Source organism: Calidris pugnax, unplaced genomic scaffold (assembly GCF_001431845.1).
Source record: "Calidris pugnax isolate Ruff unplaced genomic scaffold, ASM143184v1 scaffold317, whole genome shotgun sequence".
NCBI classification, from domain to species: Eukaryota; Metazoa; Chordata; class Aves; order Charadriiformes; family Scolopacidae; genus Calidris; species Calidris pugnax.
This window is the reverse complement of record NW_015091111.1, coordinates 2357519-2382260: the sequence shown is the minus strand read 5'-3', so window position 1 is coordinate 2382260 and position 24742 is coordinate 2357519. Positions and strand designations below refer to the sequence as shown.

At 44.7% G+C, this 24742-nt stretch overlaps 2 protein-coding genes across 2 annotated transcripts in view; both read right to left on the bottom strand.

The window, feature by feature from the left end:
• KCMF1 (potassium channel modulatory factor 1) overlaps nt 1–495 on the bottom strand; it is a 54525-nt gene extending 54030 nt beyond the window's left edge. Inside the window, exon 1 of the mRNA XM_014958146.1 lies at nt 187–495. Coding sequence (XP_014813632.1) covers nt 187–202 — 16 coding nt within the window. The 5' untranslated portion in view covers nt 203–495. The remainder of the gene's footprint in view (nt 1–186) is intronic.
• An 11078-nt stretch (nt 496–11573) lies between these two features.
• FNTA (farnesyltransferase, CAAX box, alpha) lies at nt 11574–24742 on the bottom strand (the record flags this gene model as incomplete). The annotated part of the gene is made up of 9 exons (XM_014958093.1): nt 11574–13995; nt 15508–15679; nt 16753–16815; nt 20022–20170; nt 20576–20702; nt 21447–21551; nt 22413–22527; nt 23118–23203; nt 24558–24742. Coding segments are annotated over 9 exons (1131 nt in total), but the record flags the coding sequence as incomplete, so codon positions are not given.

The following is a 24742-nucleotide window of genomic DNA, read 5'->3' as shown; positions in this document are numbered from 1 at the left end:
GAGCGGGGCCCGGCCGCCGCCCTCCGCCGCCCAGGCCTCCTTCCGCCGCCGGCTCCGCGGGCCCCTCTCCCGGCGGCGGCGGCGCCATGATGATCCGCCTGAGAGGGCGCCGCGCCAGGCCCTAACGCTGGGCCGGGCCCCGGGACGCGCTCCCGCCGCCGCGGCCTGGCTCCCCGCGCCGCTCACCTTCATGTCGGGACATCCTAGTCCAGAGGCGGCGGCCCAGGCCCGTCTCGGGGCTCCCGCGGGCTGCTCGGGCGCCGCTGCGGCCTGGCCCCCCGCCGCCGCCGCCGCCGCACGCACGGAGCCCCGGTGCGAGAAGAGGGGCCGAGGGCAGGGCCGGGAAGGGGGCAAAAATACAAGAGGCGGCGAGCTGCCGGTCTCCCTCCTCCTCCCTCGCTCGCCCTGCGGGGGGCGGATCCGGCGGCAGCGGCTTCCCGGGCGCCGTGACACGGTGACTCTGGGCCCCGCCGGCTGTTGGCGCCGCCTCCCGCTCCGCTCCGCCCGCTGCCGCAGCGACGGCGGCGGCGCGGCTGCCCGCCGCGCTGGAGCGCTCCCGGCCCCTTCCTCCTCCTCCTCCCGCCCCGGCCGCGCTTCGGGAGGAAGAGGAAACACCCCGCCGGGGCGGCGGCCCTCCCGCGCGGGCTGCCGGGCCGGGGAAGGCCCGGGAGGGCTGGCGGCGGCCAGAGGCGGATGGGCGGGCTCCGAGGGAGGAAGCGGGCCAAGGTAACGGGGCCCGGCAGCGGGCCCGCTGCCAGGGCCGCTCTGACCTGGGGGACACGCGTTAATCAGCTTTTTATGTAAAAGAGGGGGGGGAGGGGAGCGTGGCCGAGAGCAGTGCGCATGCCTGGAGCCGATGTTTCGGTCACGGGTGGCGTTACTGGTTCCGCCAGCTCTGGGGGACGGCTCGCTGCCGGCGCCGGAGCAGGCACGGGGCTGACTTCCTTCTTATTTTTTCCCCTTCCCCCTTTGTCAGGCCTAAGGAGTGCTCCTTCCAGAAGCGTCCTCCGGTCGGGCTGCAGCTCGGTGAGGAGGACCCACGTGCTGTGTGTCATGGCACTTCAGAGACGGGGCTCGGTCTTTACACACCATGAGAACTTTTCGTCCCGTCATGGATTGCTACCTGCAGGCCAGTCTGGAGTGGAAAACTTGTGGCGTGGCTGTGTTGCTTCCTGTTTCAGATGTACATGGTAGATAAATCAAGTGTCTTGATTCTGTACTGCCTTTCTAACTGTGCCTTCTTGGCCTTTCCCCAGACTTCATCCTGAGCAGCACCATCTCCTTTGCCTTCTTTGTCCATGCTGCTCCCACCTGCCTTCATTTTCCTCTTAAGTTTCATCTCTTGCCCTGCTCATAGCAGCCCTCTGTGTTTTACCTCTGCCAGTCCAATACCACCATCTTCTCCACAGCCCCCGTATGTCCACCCCAGCCCTGCAATTCTTCTGTGTTCATGTTCTCATTAGTCTTTCAAAGGCCCTGAGGGCCCGTCCCAGAGCAGCCTAAGCATCAAGCTCCAGTGAAAGGCAAGAGTGAACAGTAAACATTTAAAGGAGAAAATGCCAGCCTCATTCCTCGTGCCACCTCCCTCCCATGCCAATCAGGTTATATGGCCTCTGTGTCTCCCCATTACATGCTTGTGCACGCTTTAGTCCCTTGTATTCTGGCCACCTGATTCACTTCCACTTTGCCCTCCACCACATGCATTTTCATGAATGCAGTGCCTACTGAGAGGGTAACCTGGCTCCAGTCTATCTAAAAGTGCAGTACGTTGTGGGCATTTTCACTGGAAGCAAGCAATACCTGTGTGATGGATAGGCTGTAGGAGAAACTGAGAGTCATTTTAACTGATGGGAGCCTGTGGCTTCACTGCTTCTGAAAGCAGGCGATGAGTCAGTGATAGTGCAAGGAGTTTGCAGGAAGCGTGTCACAGATGACAAGAAACTGAAGAGAATCTGCAACAGTCATAAAACTCACTACCGAGCTACAAAAGTGGTATTTCCAAGGCAGTTCTGGAGGTGAAGCTGTGCCTATCTTGCCAGCATTTCTGCTAGCAGCAGTGCACAGAGTGGGGCAGTGGGTTGTGTGTCTTACTACTTTAACACCAGCATTTTTAAATGCAAGTGGCAATCGTCTCGCCCAGATGCAAAATACAGACTATCGGGTGTTCTTGGCTGATGCTACCTTTCAGTCCTTAGAAGAGCAAGCTGGCTTGCAAGCTGCTAACTCAGCTGTCTAGCAATATCTTGCCTCTGTGCGAGGCTGTGGTTCCCTGTGTATGTAACTGCATCTGAGCACTACGATGCTGTGTTGGCCTGTGCTCAGTTTTATCCTGTTTCTGGCAGAGTGGCCTCTCACAGAAGCTTCTCCCCATGCGTCTGGTAAATACAGAGTGCAACCCGGGCATTTCTCTGGGACCTGAAAGACTCAGTCGTTGGCCATGGAAGACCTTGGGCCAATTATCTCACCTCTCCATGCTTCAGTTGCAAAATTATTTAATAAGCTTTCCTGCCTCTGTTAAGTGTTACTCATGTGGATGTCCCTTTAGTGCACGTGGTCCAGCATATACTGTTGAGCACCTCAGAACACAACTTTTCTCAAGCACACCCCTGATGCCTATTGCAGCCAAGCAGAATTCTGCAGCCTCTTCTCCATCTTTGTAGGTTCGAGTCCAAAATTAAAAGTGTAATCCTGTTATTATATACTCTTTTCTTGCCTTAAGGCCAGTATCTTTACCCAAGGAGACAGTATGGAGAAAAGCCTTGGTACTTCTGGAATCACATTACAATATACCTGTGCAATAGTATGTAAAACACACCTGCATATCCTTAAGTGGGAATTTTGCTGATTATCTCCTCTGCAAATACAGCAAATACTGCAAACATAAGAAATCCAGGCTCTCAAAGATGAGCGTGTGGTAACTGGCTGAGTGTGGAAAGAGGTGCGTAACAGAATTTGAAGGTCCTTTACAAGGTCAGGGCCACCAGTAAAAAATACTCTTCGCATAGTATGAACTTGGTAATTCATAACCTATACTGTCCTTGTTTTCAACAATATTGTTTCCCAAACTCATATGCTGTTATTCCACAGACAGAATGAGAAAGAAATGTTTTAGTGAGGTTGATAAAATTCTGGTTGTCAAGGTTAGTCTGGGATGGCCACTAAGTGAATGACAGATGCTCTGTATTAGCCCCTCTTTCTTCCCAGAGGGAAGAAAGAGAGAATAAGGGAGAGAGACTTATGGGTTGGAAAAGAACTAAACCAGCTTTAATGTAATACTAACAGTAAAAAGAAAACAATATAAATGGCAAAATAATGTGATATGTATAAAATACATATAAAACCAGTATTGAGCTCCCAGGATGACAATCATGCTACTGGCAGGCACTGGGAAAGTCCTAGAGTGGCCTAGGTGATGGGAACTGGATTCCAGAACTGGATTCAGGAATGCTTGGATCAGGATCAAAGGCAGACAAACAGAGTCCTCCTCAGACGCTGGCCATTGAAGAAAGAGAGCTGGCCCTTTGATCCCTCAGCTTTTATACTGATTGTGGGGCAGATGGGATGGAACTCATGGGTCAGTTTTGGGTCACTTGTCCTGTTCACTCATCTCCACAGGTGCGACCTCTCTACGCGTTCCTGCCTCCAACCCTCCAAAGTGACACAGAACAAAGTTGGCTGACCTAGGTTTTTATAGCAGTAAGTATAAGCAGGAGCCCCTCTACATACCATTCCTTGGTATTAATTATAAACATCAGGCCTCATCACTCTGGAAGCAGACGCTGTCTGAAAAACATACCGTTAATTTCAGAGACACTCAAGCTGAAAAAGAAAATTGCTGAAAAGAAAATCGCTTTTGTTCGATCTCAAACCAGTGTGTTTGGTGTGGATGGATCCTTCTATCCTTAAGGGAAGAGCCTGCCATAATCAGGTTTCTCATTCTTTCCATCCTATGCAGCGGAATCGTCCATACGTGAGACCTCCTATAAAGCTGTGAGGAAAAAATATTCAACATTAGTATTTTCCTGATGGGTAAATGCAAGCTGAGAAATGAAATTTTATTTAGCCAAGGTCTTCCAAGGTCAGAGCCAGGCAAGGGATTAGAGACCCAGATCTCATAGCTAATTAGGCCATTGCATAAGCCACAATGAGGATAGAAAAAAGTCAGGAATTTTCACATCATGGAATCGTGATATGATAAAACTTGTGCCTGGCAGTAATAAAATCCCCTGAAATAGGGAATTGATGCTTGTGTGGCCTTGTGTGGTTCCTCTCCCTGCTACTGTAAAAGGGTTCAGTGTCTGGAGCAGAGCAGGAGACAAGTTTGGATACTGGATTGACTAATGACATCCTAGAGCTCATGAGTGGTAAAACTGTTGCACTCAGAGCCACGTAGTCAATTATTTTCCTTGAAAACTTTTACCCCTTTTTAGGCTACTGAAAGCCCACTAGCATAGTGGTTCAGTGCTATCCCTACCAGGCTTCATCCATTTGAGGAAGTGCTTCCTGCTTCACTTTTCTTGGACTTGTTGTTACCAAGGTTGGGCATCCAACTGCACATACTAGGTCCATGTCAGTTTCATGGTTCAGCTTCACATTTGGAGGTAAGATATGCTGTCTCTATAATGGTATAAAACTTACATAAATCAGTTGCTCGGATCAGTCCAGTCATCATAAGATAAATATCAAACTGTGATTGCATACGTGCTCAAATGTTAAATTTGTACATGGGTACACGTCAGGGCCTCCCACTACACTTTCTTTTCTCACTGCTGCTTTTCTGCTTCCTCTTGCTCAGTAGTCATTCAACATGATACAGAGCTGCTTACTGGCTGTTTTCAGCTCGATTTGTAAAGAAAGCTTTTAAAATCAAACTGAGAAAGACACTCTTGCTGCTTTCTAAGTTAGAAGCAAAGACCTGAAAGAACTTTGCATACTTATCTTCTGTTTTGTTTTGGTGTCTACACTAAGGACACCTGTTCTGCCATAATAATGGACCAGAAAACACAAAGGCTCTGGGACTCCTGTGGCTGAATGCTAGATAGGAAATGGGATTTCCACATAAATACTTCCTGGGAACTGAATCTTTCCATGTTTCCAGGCCTATTGTATCAGTCTCAATCCAGCTTGAAGTGTCCAATGCACCAAGAAACAGCACAAGCAAACCTGGAGTCATCAGGAACATGTTAACTGGCTCTTATTTGAGCTTTTGCAATGGAGTACAAACATCCCACTGGAGGAGAGCAGGGCGTGAATTTTTAGCAGAGACATCTGTGGGAACTGTATTTGTCCTTGGAGCTAAACTGTGGTAAGCACAACTAAATATGTTACAAAATGCTTATCATCAGTTTAAACTTTTATCAGAACTCCTCCTTTTGAATTCTGGCCACTGCTAGGATGTGTGATGCAAATGCTGCACTGCTATGCCTGTATTTTTCTGGCAACGAGTAGTTGGAGAAGCTCTTCCATTTTTGAGATGTGCAGTCCAGGTATAGATGTCCTGTTTGCCATCTTTCCTAAGCAGTGGCTTCCCCACATTCACCTGCACGTACCCTGAAACTACTGCCTTCTGCCCAGGCAATCTGTAACAGATTCTGCATGTTCCCAAAATCTTTTTGGAAGCCAGATAGGTGCTGTGAAGAGGCTAAGCTTATTGGTACTTGTGTGCAATAAGACATACACATGTAGGTACTATATGGAACTCTAATATATTGCTGCTCTTTTCCTTTTCAGTCAGTAAATATATCTGGACTTTGGCAAAGCCAGAAACTGTCTTGTTAATCTCCTCACCTTTCCAGATCACTCCACTTTGGAGTCAGCATTCAGAGGTTATCCCAGATATGTCCTTCACTACTGAGAGCTTTCACCTTTCTCAGCAGTCAGTATTGATGTTGGTTATGATACCAGATGTTGATAAAAAGCCAGAAGTGCCCCAGCTACCTCTTTCTTTCCTACTTCTGTGGCGAATCTTTATGAAGAATTTGAGCCAAATTAAACACTGAAAATTCATCAAATCATTGTATCCGCTTACAAAAATATTCCAAACTGACCACATACCCTCATAATGGCATGGTTCCAGTCAGGACACTGTTCTCATGGTACCTAAAGTCACAGTGTACTAGGAAATAGAAACAGCTTTTAAAATTCTCCAAATTCCAGCTCTGCTCTCTGTCAGAAGAGGACAAAGAGAAAAGAATTTACCCTTACTTGTTATCATTATTACTGTTACTTTGGAGGTTACCACTGAACCAACTGATATTTCTCTGCTTAATAATTACAAATGTTGCTGGTTTTACTCCATTCCTTGTGAATGAATCAGAAACAGAGCGTCCCAAACACTGTTCCAGCAAGTGGATGATATCAGGGATGTATTCTGTTTACTTACAAAGCCCTGTTCCTGCAAGCAGGAGGAAGCAAATAATATCTTCTCATTGCCATAACACTCTTTCCTCTGCTGCTAAGATATATTTTATGCACATGATTCTGAGGCCCATGCTGCAATACTGGTTCAGGCTATGATCAAGGTTTTTATTACCTTCTGTTTTTCTCTGCCCTTTTGAAACAATATCCTCACCCTCTTTCAAAACAGTAATCATACTTAGGCAGGTTCCCTATGAATTCAGATCACTGAGTAACCACATTTGAACTTTCTGAGTGCTGCTCTGTGCCTGTTCTTATAGAGGAGGCTGCCATTTGATACAAGAGACAAGCTGCTCCTTGCAAAGCATGGTGTTTGATCTTTGGATCTGTATGCTTCTATTTCAGTACAATTTTAGCCAACTGCTACCTTATGGCTAGACCTCTCAACTCACCTGCTGAGATCATGTGATGAGTGGGATGCTATGGTGAGGTGATGCAACAGAGTCACACACCCCACTCTCCACAACTGTCCCAAGATTTGGGAGGGGTTTGTTTTCATGGCTCGATCCTTCACATGGCCTTGTAAGTAAAGGGGTCCTCTGGAAGTCACTGCAAAACCTCACCAACTCCAGCACTACCCAGGCTAAGTCTAGCACTGTAAAGCATGGGAAGGCATTGCCCTGCACGGCTTCTATCTGCTATGCAGGCATAGACCTGGGGAACAGGAAGCCTGTGAAACTCCTACAGCAACAAAGAGATTACTAGCATTTGTTAGGGGGGTTAGAGGGTGGGACATCTCTGTGTACAGGCATTTTCAAACATATGAGGACATGTGGTTTCTGCTGTAAGAAACCTGTGCTATTAAGTGCCAGCTGAAAGCTGAAAGGACAGGTTACAAAGCCCAGGGGACGAGGATCATGTCCTGGCCATGGCTGCTGAGTAACAATCCTGTAGCAAAATGGGTTATATCTCATTTTTCCCTTCCTCTACTCTCTGTCCAAATTTTAGCCTGCATAGCTCAGACAAGCACAGAGCCGCCAATGTATTAGCAATTAAAAAAGAAATGAGAAAGTCAATACAGACTAACCTGCTCTTACTGCAAATGTGCAGAACTGCTGGTGTGCTAGGTGGCTCTGTCTGGTTCAGCACAGGCGCCTCTCTTGATATGATTTGCTGTAATATTTTTAGCTGTTGTTAGTGATGCATGAGTAGTGATTTTGGATTGCCCTGGACCCAGCCGTCCCTCGTTGTCCCCTTCCTTCCGCAATGACACAAGATAAAATTTCAGCTCCAAGAAGGGCCTAGCTATGCCTGTGACACTGCTAATGACAAGCAGAATTCATCCAGCTTTTGGGGTTTTGCTCAGAAATCCCCTTCTAACAAAAACCCAGATCTCACCTAAGACAAATCACTCTCTTACATTTTCTGTCTGAATGTCAGAAGCCAAGCAGTTTTCTAGTCTTAATTTATAAGTTTTTAATTTTTAAGTTAAATAATGATCAACATTGACATTTGAAAATGTTTTAAAATCCAGATGTTTCTGTGTTTCATTTGCCTGTTCAAAATACTGAACACTCTCTCCTTTTATTGTAACCTTCAGCTGAGCTCAGGGTCTTTGCAGGCTAGACCTCTAAAACAACACAGTGAAATTTGCAATACCACTCAACAGTGTGGCACAGTGCTGCAAAGGGTTATATGCCCTCCACACTGACCATGTTCTTGGGCTGGGGGTACATGCAAATGGTCATTTTGGCTCATTCTGCAGCAGAGAAACTGTCAGTGCAAGAAGCAGCCAGCAGTCGGTGGGCACCATACGCTATGATGCACAGGGGGAGTGTGTTCTCACTATCCTCTAGTAAAACCAGAAATAAAACTCACATTCATGTGTGGATGTGTGTGTGGCTCAAAGCTAGAGCTAGAGCAGGGACAGATGTGTGTAAGCACCTTGGGTCTGGAAAGGGAAGAAGGTTATCTGTCTGGCTTCTTGTCCCAGTGACAGGCTGTGGCAAAAGGAGAAGGACGGGGGATGTACATCAACAATACAAATACAGGTCCCTTTTCTTTTCCCCCTGCCTCCTTCCAAAGCTTCTTGGTAGTAGCAGCACACACATTTATTCAGCTGTTCTTTGGTCTGTTGGAGAGGTGACTTGGAGAATAGACAGGACACATCAGGAAACCACCTGTAATTAACCAAGTACATCTTTACAAAGCATCCCAAACCCAGAAGAATGAGAAGGCCAAGCACAGCAGGACCTCTTCTGCAGTGGCAGGAGCACTGCTCATGAGCACTACTGATAAAGCAGCATTAGGCTTGTCACCTGACTATTTCAGGTAAGGGCAGAGGTACCAGAGCTAGCATTATACCCATGAGAGTAGGTAATGGTAGCATGTCCTGGCAGCTCAATGCATACACACATAGGAAGCAGCTGCACCTGAGCAGCCTTGCGTGCTCAAGCTGGCTTGGCTAAAGTCACACATAGCATCGCTTCATTCAATAAAATCCCTGCACCGTGGTTACAACTCAACAAGACTCAGTGTTGACAAACTAGTGCATGAGGAAGATGGGTCTGTCTCTGCTCTTCTTCACCAAAGGCCGTGGTCCTGCTTCCCAATGAGCGGTGCAACTGCTTTTGGACCTGCAACAGCATGATCTATTTCCTCGATTGTGCCCAAGTCCTCCCCTGACTTCCAAGAAGCAGGACCAGGTCCTGTCATCCTTCAATCATCCTTCAACCCATATTCAGAACAGAAACAGACAACAGTGGCCAGCATTTCATTACTGAGGGACTGTAGAAAATTACCATAACTAAGCTGGCTTTAGTGGACCAAAACGTCCCAGCTTGTGAAGGTAGCACTAACTGGAAGCACGTCTCCAAAAGGGGTAAAGTGGCCACAAAAACCATGCTCTGGAGCAGAGGGTTTTAGTCACACGGTTATTTTAGAACATCAGGACTCAACAGAGTCCAAATCTGGTATAAGGTGTCCAGTGTCAGAGGAGACATCATTTCAGTTAATGAAAAATTGCTCTCCAATTAACACCAACATATTTTAGTGAAGATGACCATTTAGCCCCTCCCAAACTACTTGTGCTTGAGTCCTCTGTGGTGCTATGTATTGACTAGCAGCTGCTGTCCTGTGTTTAATTAGCAGGTGTGAAATCAGTGGAGCTGCACAGAGAAAGAGTTGTCCTAGTTAGACCGCTGCTGGCCTGCGTGTCGCCGGCGCCAGTGAAGCTCGGGGTGAATTTCACACTGCCATCTAGCGGTTAACGTCCACTTTCCCAGCGGCACAGCAGCAGAAAAATGATACAGCAAAAATTTTAATTCCCCAAGGCTGAAATCTTAGGTCAGCTTATATCCCATGGCTTCATGAGCTACAGTGATGGGTGACACACACATAATGGAGCACAGAGTCCTAGGGAGCTTACATAGGATAGCTGATGTAGATACCTAGACATCCTGAGGTGGGATTCCTGGCTAAATTTGTTGAAGCTTGTATTAGCTCTTCATGCCAAGTACTTATGGGAAACTAATTAAGTGCATGCGCCCTCAGTTTTGACAGTCTTGTCTTGAATGTTCATATGCAGGTACTTATGTGCCTCTTTACAAGCTATAATGCTTTTTTTTTTTCTTCTTCTTTTTTTTCCCTTTTCTGCGAATTCAGGGCCTACCCTAGCAGTAGAAGTTAAGGTATTCTTTTCAGAGCGGGCACAGGGAGGCCCAGAACTTGTAAATACATTCCTCTCTCAACAGTGTCAACAGCATCACTTCTGGTCCAGGAATAGGTTCCTAATTTTCAAAAAGCCTTGTGTCAAAGGGTATTAAGCCAAGTGATGCATTAAGATAAAAGGATGCTAAGAGCAGAGAAGGGATGAATAGAGAAAATGACCATGTCACTTTTACACTATGACTTCTGCTAGATACAGGTCATCCCTATTTGAACACTTAAGCATTAGATAACATATTGTGGAGGAAAACAAATGATTGCCTTCTTTAGAGATTTCTATTCTCTGCTTCAGATTACATCCACTGTTCACCTGCACTGAGTAGGCACCCATACAGAGCATACTCATGTCAATGTACAGAGTACTTTAAAATGGCAATGTTCTTCATGACCAGAACTATACAGACCAGTACAGACTGCCAGGGATTCTGGGAAGGACCTGTTACAGGGCCAAAATAATGTATTTTTTACATTAAAATGCAATTTTTTTTACCCTTTGCTGTTAGAATATATTGTACCAAAAGCCTGACAGTACAGCCTTAAAAGAAGAGAAGGTGTTTTCAACTTGAGATGTTATTTACATGAAAAATTAAATATTGAAGGACATTTGACACCTGGGGAGAAGTAAAATGCCACACAAACAGGCTTGCCAAAACTCAGCCAAACATTTTCCTTACCCCAATTTTCCAAATCAATCTGCTTTAGGCAGAAGATACACAAGGGAAACCTTCTGCCAACCTGATTACAGGTGTAATCACCAATTAAAACCAGACTTGGAATAGAAAGTGCAAGGCACACACCTTATCCCACAATGTCAGTAAGGTGCAGAAGGCACCAGGGTTCAGAAAAGGGCATGAGCTAGGCTGAAAAGCACTTTTCTTATTATCGTATCCCCCATGACGTACCTGGGACAACATCTGAGAGATGTGGCTCAAGGTGTTAATAATCTCTCTCTATTCGCATGTACAAAACAACAGCTGCAGTGTCTCCCCTGACAATTTTGAACTTGCACATAGGCAAGGGCACCAGCATTCGCAAACCCTTCATGTAACCCTGCAAGGGATGTCTCCGCACCATCATTTAACGTTGCCTGCTTACCCCTTTGTTCTAAAAGCCCCAAGAGCTTTAAGGCAATTTGTGCTCTTGTAGGGGATCATCTTGTCATACACCTCTGGTCACTGCTGCACTGCATGAATTGCCTCTTAGCACTGGGACAGAAGTGTTTCGCATGTCAGGAGCGATTCGAAACCTCACTGCTTCCCTGCTGCAGGATACTGCTCCCACAGAAGGTCCAACCAAACAGCACACTCCTAATCTGCCTCAGCACAGCCAGACACCAGTCAAACGCAGCATTTTGTGCTAGCTGAGGTGGTTTGGTACAGAATAGATTAGGAAGGACTTGGGGCTGTTTTGTCTATGGAGTTGCAGAGACAATAAGGTTGAAGTCAGTAACAGCTTAGATAGACAGGTAGACCAAGACAAGAACATCAGTCTCTGATGAAAGTGAACTATTTCACATGCTTTAATAGTTCTTCGTACTCCACTGAATGTTCCAATGACACTGATTTACAAGGGACAGTTGTACCAATAGTTTTCCATTTAGGTACATCTCTTCAGTAATAAAATTGTACACAGGAGTCACATTGCTACACACAATCAGTAACAACAGTAAGTTTCCTTATACAGATAAACCCTTAGAAGAAATCAGCTTGGTGTTTCCTCTGACCATAGGCAGTCAGTACCAATTCCTACCAGTTAAAGTCATCTAACACTTCCTATGTAAGATCCTTCTCTCTGTAACTCGTCCATTTCCATAAGAAAGATTCTGTCTCAGACATATTTTTAAAATTAAAGGCTTGGTAGCAGCAGTTGCAACCTGGCTGGGCAGTGTGTCATTTCCCCAGCTCTCACAGATCAGTATTTCTGAGTATGGCTGACTACCACAAAACTGAGATGCCTTTCAAAGAGAATTTTAGAGTTTCATTGCAATCCAAATGACAGTAAACAAACATTTTTTAAGAAAAAAAAAAGAACATTTCTGTTAAAACATAATGACCTTTTTTTTTTTTTGAATGGACTCCAGTCTCCAGCATGGTTTTTTTCTTAGCATTTGCATGACTTGTTTGGTCACACATTTGTTTTAGATGAGATATTTTCTGTTACAGTACATATCCTGTTATTCCTTCATTAATAAACTTAGCTCAGAAGTGGCATTATCTTTGCAAATAATACACGTAAAAAGTCCCCAAAAGTTTGAAGTTCGTGTCCATTTTAAATGTTCATATGTCACTATAAAATGTTTTCTCTACTGCTGGGAAAGTAGTAAAAATCTTAAAACCATTTACATAGCTTTCATACAGTGATTCCACTCCCTGTGAGTTGTTTTAAAAAAAAAATAAAAATGTATTGAATTAGTGTATTTCAAACATTTAAAATAATCTCCACTAGGTTATATTACTGCAGCAGCTTTTAATCTTTAGTATCAGAAAAACTTCCTATTATAAATACTAGCATTTATTTGTTCCCTTTATGGTCATCTCCAAGAAAATACTTCAGATCAGACCATCACTCTATGCTAAGAACACAGTTTACAACTGAAAACAGTGCAGATGCAGCAGGTTTTTTTGTGCAGCTTTGCTGCAGTTCTGCACTGCAGATACTTTCTATCTTTCACGAAGTGGGGGGAAATACTTCCTGGCTGAATATATGAATGGAAAAGGTATGAAAAGCCTATAGGAGCAACAAGGTTAAGACATACAATGTGAATAGGTCCCCAATAAAACCATTCCTTCCCTTCCAGTTCAGTGAAGATACGTAATATAACTGGTTAGTTATGATCTCTTCTGACTTATGACTTCAGTTTGGTCTGATTACAAAGGGTGAAGAAAAAAATAAATTCAGATTTTCAGCCATCTGAACAGAATTCCAAGTAAGCAGATCTTCTAGGGTCCTCAAAGCAATTTTCCTGACTGTGCAGATAAGAATTCAAGGCTCCACTGAATACATCAAGTGTATTGAAAGCTTCTGGGATGAGAAAACAAAAGACACCCGAATGCAATAGAATCCAATATCCCTAAAAGGGGACATGTCATTTTTATGTCTATTAGCATCCAAGAAGAACAGCCTATGCTCATCTAAAGACCAAAAGAAACTAAAAAATTTCAGAAAAACGCTTTCAGTTACCTGTTTGTATTACAAAACGACACTTGGTGTTAGCTGTGTGCAATAGCTTGTGCTGTCAATGTTGCACAGCTGCTCCCACAATAAAGCAACAACTGCAGCACCTGCTCGCACTAACCACAAGCAGCTTACTTTATATCCACTAAGTTAAGTTACCTGCAGGCATTACTGCATCTGATGTGACTGTGTTAGAAACCATGAGTGGATAAGCCAGGGCATGAGAAATTGGTTTAGTACCTTATAAATAGTAGGTACAGTTTACCTATATACCTATGTAGGTATATAAATCTATGTGACTATGTACCTATGTAGCTAAAGAGTAGATATAGCTATACCTATGTATAGGTACATAGGTATATGTATTCATTATTAGGAAATAGACCCTTTATTTGGTATATTTCAATAATTAAGCCTTAGTTCATTTCTTAACTGTATCTAGCTCTATCACCTGCAGCAACCTGAGACTATACAGCACTGCACTCCTCTTTCATTACAATACTTCTTCAGCAGGGGAATACTACACTGGATTTTAAACTAGCTTATGATGCTACTTAGTACTGCTTCAGAACGGCTTGAGAGCTTAACGTTGTTTTCTTCCATGTTCAGCTACTGCTGCTTGTCTGCCAGCGTGCTCTGTTCAGTGCCTGAGCTGTGCTTGTTCTTAAGAGACCTTCCAATGTATCTCCAGTACTCCTTTCGGATGGTGTCTTTTTCTTTAGCCAGAATTTCACACAGCTATGAAAGAAAAATGAGATATTGGAGTGTTATAACCAAAAGCTTTACGGAAACCTTATTATCTTTATAAAATGCACACAATATATGGTTCAGCTAGTATTAGAAACACTTTTCTTAGTAACAGCATTCGTTTTGTTCACCAGATTTGCAACTGTCCAATAACTCAAACTCACGTCTACTCCAACTGGCAGTCAACCAATCTTACACTACACGAAGACCCCCCCAGTCCTATTTCAGTTGCAACTACTTCCCCATGCCTGCCACTCATCATCTACCCCAGCCTATTCAGCCTGCAGTATACTACAGTGTACTTCTAACTTCATGACAATTGCCTTTTAGGGATCCAGTAGGCTGCACAGGACTTAGTTCAAAACACTGGGGCAACATCCTGCTCTTGAATCTTCAGTACTCCAAATAAACCGACAGGAGATGTTTTGCTTGTGGTTTTTCTCTTAGCAGACTGTCCCAAAAGGATTCTTCAGGCAAGTCAATAACCTTCTCTCACAATGTGTCAGAGATGATCACATACAGATACTTCTACACATTGTAATTTTTGTTTTATTTTGATCTGGGTGAGCAGTGAGGCACAGCAGAAGTCAACCCTGCTCGCAGGACACGCTGTGTAAAGTTTATATGGTATGAACACTGTCTACTGTTCAACATTCTAGTCAATTCTCTTTTATTATGCAGATGACATTGCCTAATTCAGTGAACCAGAGTTGAGAAATAGTAGCTTCGACGCCTAAATAGACAAAGTAGTCAAACTCAGTGAAATAGCATAAAGAAACATGAATCTGTGAGGTACAACTGCACTTATTTACACTCTGGTCCAGGAACACAACAAAGGAAAAACGTTGAGAAAAAATGCTGTTGGAACACAGACTCCAGGCAAGAACTGCAGCTCTAGTTACACTGAGTTCCCACAGTCTGGCCCATCGTGAATGAAAAGTGTTCTTGTAAAAACTACACTGCAAACCACAGCAAGGAGTTCCTCAACTATGAAGCACAGGGAGACACACAACATTGCTAGAAGTCACTTATTCTCTGTAGGAAATGATGCCTGACATTTCTTACTGATGTTCCCAGTGCCAGCCGGGCTTTAAGCTAATTCTGCCAGTTTTCTTAGTGCAAAGGAAGCTTGAGATTCTATTTAGATACAGATATGCACAGAACAAGATTCACTAACCTACAAACTAAAAAGTAAGTTCAGGCTACAAAGTTAGCATTGGAAACTTCTTTATTGTGCAAACATCACCCTTCTTCTGCAGGTAATATTAGAAACCTTCCTTTATTGCCAGGTGAAGAAAACTTACACTGATTTTATAACTGGCAAGTTATTATTTATACATAAATTCACAAGACCCTTGTGATTATCTGGATTTCATGTTCAAGTCTTCATAGAACTCCTGTGATTAACAAGTAGCCTCTTCTAGTTTTGAAAATCAATCCCATTTTGTCAAGACAGCAATAGATGGCATCACTGAGAAACAATGCCAAGCTCTTAAAATGTACCTCTAACGCCTTGTTTAGTGTTTCCTCCTTGTTATCACACTGGTTTTCAAGCATATCTTCATATATGTCCACAAGAAAGGCAATCAGATAGGGTGAACTGTGGCTGGGCTGTAAAGTCAACAGTTGCTCTAACAGATTGGGATACTTAGAAAGACCACGATCCTGTAGAATCCTAGAAGAGAGGTTAATAGGCTTGAAACATTACGCTGGGAAATCCTGTGTAAAGAATTACATTTTTGTTATAACTCCTTTGTTTGGAGATGTTGTGATTTCAGTTGAGATAGAATTAGCTTTTTTACTAGCAGCTGGTATACTGCTCTGTTTTGGATCAGAAATACTTTCGATAGTCCACTGATGTTTTCAGTTGTTGCTAAGCTCTCAGGGCCTTTTCTGCTCCCCGTATTGCCCCACCAGCAAGCAGGCTGGGTGGGAGGGCAAAGACACAGCTGGGACAGCTGACCCCAGCTGATCACAGGAATATTCCATGCCATGTGACATCATGCCCAGTATATAAAGCTGGGTGCAGGAGGGAGTTAAAGGGGGAGCGCTTGGGAGTTACAGCATTTGTCTTCCCAAGTGAAGGCTATGCATGATGGAGGCCTGCTTTCCTGGAGATGGCTGAACACTTGCCTGCCGATGGGAAGTAGCGAATGAATTCCTTGTTTTGCTTTCCTTGTGCACACAACTTTTGCTTTACTTAACCTGCCTTTATCTCAACCCACACATTTTCTCACTTATTTTTCCAATTCTCTCCCCAGTCCCAACTTGGGGGAGTAAGCGAGCAGCTGTGTGGTCCTATCTGCTGACTGGGGTCAAACCATGACAGGAGATCAGTCAGTTTTGAAATAGGGGTGCAAATACACATAAGGCAGAATGTAAGAAGCATGCAGCAATAATACAGCTTAATGTTGTAGTAAGCTAGTATCGTTACACTCAACTGAACAGAAATTAGACTGAAGGCATGTTCATTACCTTCTAATCTATGCTTTTGAACCAGTAACATTACAGGTCAATTTTTTAAAAGCACGAAACGTGCTTGCGATCCCCCCACAAGAACAGGGCCAGAAACTTAGTGGACCACTAAGTTATAGAGAAATCAGGTTATTAATTGCTTGTGGAGTTTTTTGCCTGCCTGTTATAGCACACAACACTGGAATGAACAGCAACAAGCTCTTTACAGTTAAAAGCCAAGCATAAGACACCTTTACAGATATTCTCTTTGCCCCACAGAGAAGTATGCCTTACCCTTTCAAATAGTTCCAAGCGCTCTCATTATGTGGCACTGCTGTGATCATCTCAAGAGTGTATCTGTGAAAAAAGATAACAGATCATGAATGCAGCCGCTAACAATGCGGTCAGAAATTGCCTGAATGTGTCCAGACATTCCCAAATACATCCTTCAAGTCTGTATTTCAGAGTCTTTTTGTAGATCATCTCAGTTAGGTGATAGATCAGAAAAGCCTCATAATATAATCACTACAAGTCTCATAGGCAGACACTGTGAAAACAGTTTGAAACTCTGAAGTGTTCCATTTGCTGCATTTTATACAATAATGAAACAGTTCTCAAAATTACAAGCAATAACCACAGAAGAGTTAGAGTTGGAAGGGTCCTTAAAGATCATCTCACTCTAACCCCCCTGCCATGAGCAGGGACACCAACCACTAGATCAAGTTGCTCAAAGCCCCATCCACCCTGGTCTCAAACACCTCCAGGGATGGAGTAGCCCCCACTTCTCTGGGTAACCTGTTCCAGTGTCCCAAAACCCTCACAGTAAAGAATTTATTCCTATATACCTAAGCTAAATCTACCACCTTTCAGTTTAAAACCATTATCCCTTGTCCCATCACTACACCCCCTCATCAAGGTTCCCTCCCCACCTTTCCGTAGGCCCCCTTTAGGTACTGGGAGGCTGCTATAAGGTCTGTCTGGAGCCTTCTCCAGGCTGAACAACCCCAACTCTCTCAGACTGTCCTCATAGAGGAAGCTGTGCTCCAGCCCTCTGATCATCTTCACGGCCATCCTCTGGACTCGCTCTAACAGGTCCATCTCCTTCTTATGTTGTGGGTCCCAGAGCTAGACGCAGTACTCCAGGTGGGGTCTCACCAGAGCAGAGTAGAGCAGAACCGCCTCCCCTGACCTGCTGGCCACACTGCTTTTGATGCAGTTGGCTCTCTGGGCTGAGCAAGAAGTTCATGTCGAGCTTCTCATCAACCAGCATCCCCAAGTCCTTCTACCAGGGCTGAATCCATTCTCCACCCAGTCTGTATTTGTGCATGGGGTTTCTCTGACCCATGTGCAGGACCTTGCACTTGGTCTTGTCAAACTTCATGAGGTTCACATGGGCCCACCTCTCAAGCCTGTCCAGGCCCCTCTGGATGGCATCCCTTCCCTCCAGCAAGCTGACCATGCCACACAGCTTGGTGTCGTCAGCAAACTTGCTGATGGTGCACTCAATCCCACTGCCATGTCACCAACAAAGATGTTAAACAGCACTGGTCCCAGTACTGACCCCTGAGGAACACCACTCGTCACTGGTTGCCACCTGGACATCAAGCCATTGCCTGCAACTCTTTGCATGTGACCATCCAGCCAATTCCTTATCCATCAAGTGGTCCATCTGTCAAATCCATGTCTCTCTAAATCAGAGACAAGGATGCTGTGCAGGGCAGTGTCAAATGCTTTGCTCAAGTCTAGGTAGTTAACATGAGTTGCTCTTCCCTTATTTACCAGTGCTGTGAAAGCCATCATACCATGTTGACTGTCACCACAGTCAAGTAAGAAACTACATGATACACTCTCCTGGTATGCTAAAGGAATACCTTGTGTCTTGATGCTCAAAAATGGTAAGGGACTTAAAAAGCTAGAGCATTCAAAGCTCAGGGTAAACTATGTCAATATGACTGCATGTGTTATGTTCTGTACCTATTCACAGAAATTTTTTCATGAGTCTGCACTTTAGCCAATCCACAGAAAGGTCAAGCTGTCAGCTCACACAGCCTTTTGCAGCAGTTCTTTTAAAGTAGCGGTTAGGCAACTCCTCTAAAGCCAAGCAACCAGTGGCACCTGCCATACAGTCACAAAGCCATACTTTGTCTTCACAAAACAAACTTTGCCTTCTGCCCTTCCCCAGAATAACAAGGCATTCAGCTGATTTGCAGAGACAGCAGATACTGACAAAAAGTTCTAAAGCAGTACTGAAAAGAAACCCTCAAACCCGCCCTAAACCTTTTTAAACTTCTGCAGTCACTATGACAAAGACCGAGTTTATCAAACAACAAGTAGCCCAACTACAGTTCTATAATGACATCTAGGAAGTCTTAACCTTAGTCTGATTCTTCAGATAGAATCCAATTATGCTTAACATAGCAGCATTTTTCTCTCTGGAGAGAAAAAGCTGGAAATATCCAAGCTTAAGTCATAGAAATGGTTCATATTTATTTATCTGCAAAAAAGTTATAAACTGAAAGAGAAGTACAAGTAACACGCTCTGACAAGCTCTGGGTGGTCCTGCTTCAGCAGGGGAGTTGGACTAGATGATCTCTATGGTCCCTTCCAACTCTAAAAATTCAGTGAAGTTCAGTGAAATACAACTTACTGCAGTTTGCAAAGAACATTGCAAAAGCAGTGAAAGGTGGTGAGGGCTGGGATCTTCTATGAACAATGTACCAATGGAACTATTCAGAGTTTCAGTCTTTTTTCAGAAGAGTAACTCCAAAAAATTGCAGTACCTTCTCATTGCTTCTTCTCTTTAGACAAACATGCTCTCATAACCATCAACCCTGATAAGCAGTCTGAGATGTGAAAACCATACAAGGAAGCTTCCTTTACCACCATCAGTAGTGAAACAAATGGCTATAGGCCCAGTTTATCTTCAGTTACAAACACACCACTTTGAAACAGTTTCCAAAGATCACTTTCCTCAAAACTGACCAACTCAAACAGCTAGTTGTCTTTGTGCTGATCACATACTCCTGAAAAATTCTTTCTTTTTTCAGCTGTATGACATTCTTCACAAAAGGCAATTCCTCTTCCTACAACCTGCATCCATGTTATCTTTAAATCATTGTGGCTACCATACTACTAACATAGCAGATTAGTACAACACTGAGAGTACCCCTCTTTCCAAGCTTTCTAAGGGCAGGATGCAAGATATACGACCGATCAGCACAACTTAGGTGCTTCCAGTGTCACAGACTTTTTGCAGGTTGTTCCACTATAACTAGTTGACTATAAAAAGCCAAAGTTTTGTTTGTATAATAAACTACAAGATAGGAAGACAGGTTCATGAGAAGAGCTTGTCCAGAGTAAGCATAGCTCGCTTCAGTCTACTCAACTAGTCGGTGGTACCAAACACCTCTATATATGCACTAACACTTGATCTCCTATCCATGAGAGGGAGCCCAAAACCTGCATTAAGAACAGGCAAGACAAGCCCACATGGACTGTCAAAGTATTTCTTTGCTTTCATGTAATGGAGAATGCTTAATGTTAGCATGAACAACATTACTAACTGGACTTCTCTGTCTAGGACTGCTGGATCATCATAGCCAGTGGTGTTGAAAATTACAAAGTGGCGTTGGTTCCAAACAGAGTTGTTTCTCACGTCTTCCCTCAAAAGCTGGTCTACGTATTCCAGTTCATTGTCCCATAATTTGAACTCCTATGGAAAGCGAAGGAAGAGAGAGTAATCACAACCAAAAGTTTACATTTTTTAAGATGTATTCTCCTCACTTTTACTGAGACTTTTTTAAAGAAATCAATACAAAATTCAAAGAAAAATAAGGAAGTGCACTATGAGCATGCTACACTGTTCAATTGCAAGCAATGGTATTAGTTTATCATTAAATGCACGCACATAACAGTAAGCAGCCAAAACCAGACATTTTTGAACTCAATTCATAAAAAGCAAGTCTGTAGCTAACCTCTACCACACATTAAAATGCAATTGTTTTTCACCCTTCAGCCTTAAACAAAGTGCAAAATGCAATTTGGATTGTATTTAAGCAGCAAAACTCTACAACCTCAGCAGGTTATTTAGTGACTCTGTACTCTGCAGATACATTACCTGAATAACCCATTGTCTGTGTTGCCACGCATGGTAATTTTTGGCATCTTGGTTAAGAATGTCAGCTATGAACTCAAGCTCTTGGGAGGGATCCTGCAGCCACTCCACCAACACACGTCTGTGATGCCTAATGGCAGGAAGAGGAAACTATTTTTATAATAGTCTACAAATTTTTCTGTGAACGTGTGGTCTATAGTAAAACAGCATATAGCAACTGTACTACTTAGAAAAAACCACATAGTTAAGCAGAGTGAAATATTTCAAATTAAACATCTCACTTGGCTCTAAGAAATATGTGATGCATACTTATACTACAACAAATTCTAACCACATACACAAATAACCTCCTTGTAGACAAGTTATGTTTACTTGAGTAATATGTTTCCACTTTTAATGCTCTTCAGCAGAATAAAATTTTCTAGTACTACATAATTTCTCTAGCAATAACAACATTGCTGTTTTGCCTATTCTCCATTCACATACTGCTGTGAAAAACCCAACAACAGCTAGGCAAACTCCAAGAGCCAATGAAAGAAAAATTACTCATTTCTATTTGTCTTTTTGTTTGCCTTTTCATGAATCTTTTTTTTTTTTTTATGTCAGCCTTATTTTGACAGTTGGAAAACTGAAATTAACAGAAAACAAGACCTTTTTAGAATGTCATAATTATACGTTTGGAACAAACTGCCACAGAGGCCTTTGGTAGCGATACTGATTCAACTCCATTTAACTCCTCCACTGCTGCCAATGCAGTAGACACCAGAAGCAACTCTTAACAGCTTTGAGGATCAATGATCACAAGTTATTCTAGACAATTTATAAAACAAAAATTATATGCAAAAAAAATTAAGAACTGAAAACATGATTTTACCAGACTTGGTAGTTCTTTGGCTGATCTTCAATGATAGCTGTAATATACTTAAGTTCCTCATGGAGATCCTTTCCCAAAGACTGCAGGAGGACTCTCCGGAAATGCCTGTATAAAAGTCAAGCATTTGAACACTGCAACGAGGCTTTCCTGAACTTCACAGAGGAGAACAGGGAAGAACCTTTGTTCACAGTTCTTCTAGTAGATGCTGAGTTATAAAGACTGCAAAAAAACCTAAACCATGTATTCACTTCTGGTAAAGGCCATTCAATTATTGAACAGCGGAGAACTGGAATACAACTGGTTACAACAGTATTTTATCTAAGATCACAGCAATCCTGTTTCAAATTAACCTCTGTCTACCCACACTAGTCTTATCACAGAAGCTGTGACTTAAATATGTCTTAAAATAATATAAGCTTTCTGATTTTATGCAAGTAGTGCATAAATAGACATATATGAATAGACATGCAAGAGATACTATTTAGCATTCACAAGTTAAAAAGCCCTACTCTGAATATCAGAAACTCACTGTTTATTCATTACCTAACCGCACTTTAACCTGACAGATTTTCTAAAATGCACTACTTAGTAAGTATACAATTATTTAGTGGGAAATAGCAGCTATCGTTCTGTCTCTTCTTGAAGTCAAGGGAGGGCATCTTCTGCATTTTGCCAAGACCACATTATCAGGCAAGTGATCTAATCTTAAACAGTAAAGTTCTTTTTGTGGCTAATCCTGACCTTGATTGTTAATATCCTCAAAGCCAAATGAATGAAAACCACTGAATCAATACAAGACATGGAAAATAATGCACAAAGGCCTTCTTCATATGCTCAGTGCAGTTCTACACTACTCCTCTGTGTAAACTCAACTAGTCATGCCCCGATTAGACTAACAAAATTATTAAAGACATAAGAGGTTAGCAATCAAATGATGCTAGAAATAATCCCAAGATTATAACTTACCATACTGTGTAGTTTGCAGCATTTAATTCAATAGCATCCGCTGTTAGCTCAAAAGCTCTTTCGCTTCTCTCATCCCGTTGCACAACAGCCCGGAAGTAATCATAGACATCTTGAACTAAATAGATAACAGCATCTTATCCAAGGCTATGAGGCAATGGCCTGATTAGGGGGTAAGGCTAACAATTCTTTGAAGTTACTTGCTATTTTGTGTTCTTTAAATATACCATACCTCTCTAAAATGACAGCTATGCTTTGCTCTGACAGCACTGCCAATTGAAACCTCTAAATGATATACGTATACCAAAAAGCTGCAAAAATATCTTAAAAGTACATCATCTGCATAATACACAAAATAATAAAAAAAAATTATCAGCACCATTTCCCCAGACGTAGCAGCTTCACAACTCTCTCTCTCATTTGTGGGTGAGAAATGCAGTATTATGTGAACCAGACAGTCTGTTATACTACTTTTTAAGTCATATGATTTTAAAGTAAAACTATTGGCTATGAATAGCTCAGGGAAGATTCAACTTCAAAGATTTTTGGTGAAAACACAACACACAACCACAATAACACAAAAAACATTAAACTAATTTCTTTGCAGAACTACACTAGAAAAATATGCTATCCCAACCAGGAAAAGCCTGGTGTTAACAAGGCTGAGGGCGCACCACCTCACGTCTTCAGTGCACATTTAGAACTCACATTTTTCACTGTAGATGATCTGAACAACAGGGCTCGGCCCATCGCTTTGAGGGACTGGCTCAATATCTGCCCATTCCTTTCTGTCCCTGCAAAAGACAGGATGCGGGGCTGCCTGCGTTCCCGAGCGGCACCAGCCCTGACCCACATCCCGCATCCGTGCCCGGGGACACATCCCTCCTCCCACCCCAGGGGCACAGACCAGCTCACCAACCAGTACATACCCAACCCCATCCAACCCTCGCTCACCAACCAGTACGGACCCAACCCCATCCAACCCTCGCCCACCAACCAGTACGGACCCAACCCCATCCAACCCTCGCCCACCAACCAGTACGGACCCAACCCCATCCAACCCTCGCCCACCAACCAGTACGGACCCAACCCCATCCAACCCTCGCCCACCAACCAGTACGGACCCAACCCCATCCAACCCTCGCCCACCAACCAGTACGGACCCAACCCCATCCAACCCTCGCCCACCAACCAGTACGGACCCAACCCCATCCAACCCTCGCCCACCAACCAGTACGGACCCAACCCCATCCAACCCTCGCCCACCAACCAGTACGGACCCAACCCCATCCAACCCTCGCCCACCAACCAGTACGGACCCAACCCCATCCAACCCTCGCCCACCAACCAGTACGGACCCAACCCCATCCAACCCTCGCCCACCAACCAGTACGGACCCAACCCCATCCAACCCTCGCCCACCAACCAGTACGGACCCAACCCCATCCAACCCTCGCCCACCAACCAGTACGGACCCAACCCCATCCAACCCTCGCCCACCAACCAGTACGGACCCAACCCCATCCAACCCTCGCCCACCAACCAGTACGGACCCAACCCCATCCAACCCTCGCCCACCAACCAGTACGGACCCAACCCCATCCAACCCTCGCCCACCAACCAGTACGGACCCAACCCCATCCAACCCTCGCCCACCAACCAGTACGGACCCAACCCCATCCAACCCTCGCCCACCAACCAGTACGGACCCAACCCCATCCAACCCTCGCCCACCAACCAGTACGGACCCAACCCCATCCAACCCTCGCCCACCAACCAGTACGGACCCAACCCCATCCAACCCTCGCCCACCAACCAGTACGGACCCAACCCCATCCAACCCCCCCGGCCAGACCCGGCGGGAGAGGAAGGCCGTCAGTCACCGCCGCCGGCACACGCCGCCCGGGCCCCCACAACCCCCGCTGTCCCCCCGCCTCCTCCGGGCCTAGCGGCACCGCGACCCACCGCGGCCGCCCCTTCCCCCTTCCAGCAGCAGATTTTGCCCTCCGGACGGCAAAAATCCTTAAGAACCGAAAGGCTCCGCCATCCCGCCTCCCCCACACGTGACGCGAGGCCAGGCTCCCTCGCCGCGGGAGGGAGCAGCCGCGTCCCGGACGCTAGGGAGCGGCGCCGCCGCCGCGGCTGTACCTGTAGAGCACGTAGCCGGCGTCGTCCCCCTCCTCGTCCTCTTCCAGCAGGTGCCCGAAGCCGCCCTCCGGCTCTCCGCTGCCCTCCCCCGCCGGCTGCACCTCCGCCGCCGCCCTGCCCTCCGCCGCCATCGCCCCGCTGCTGCTTCCGGGGCCTGGCGGAAGCGCAGGGGCGGGCGCGGCGGC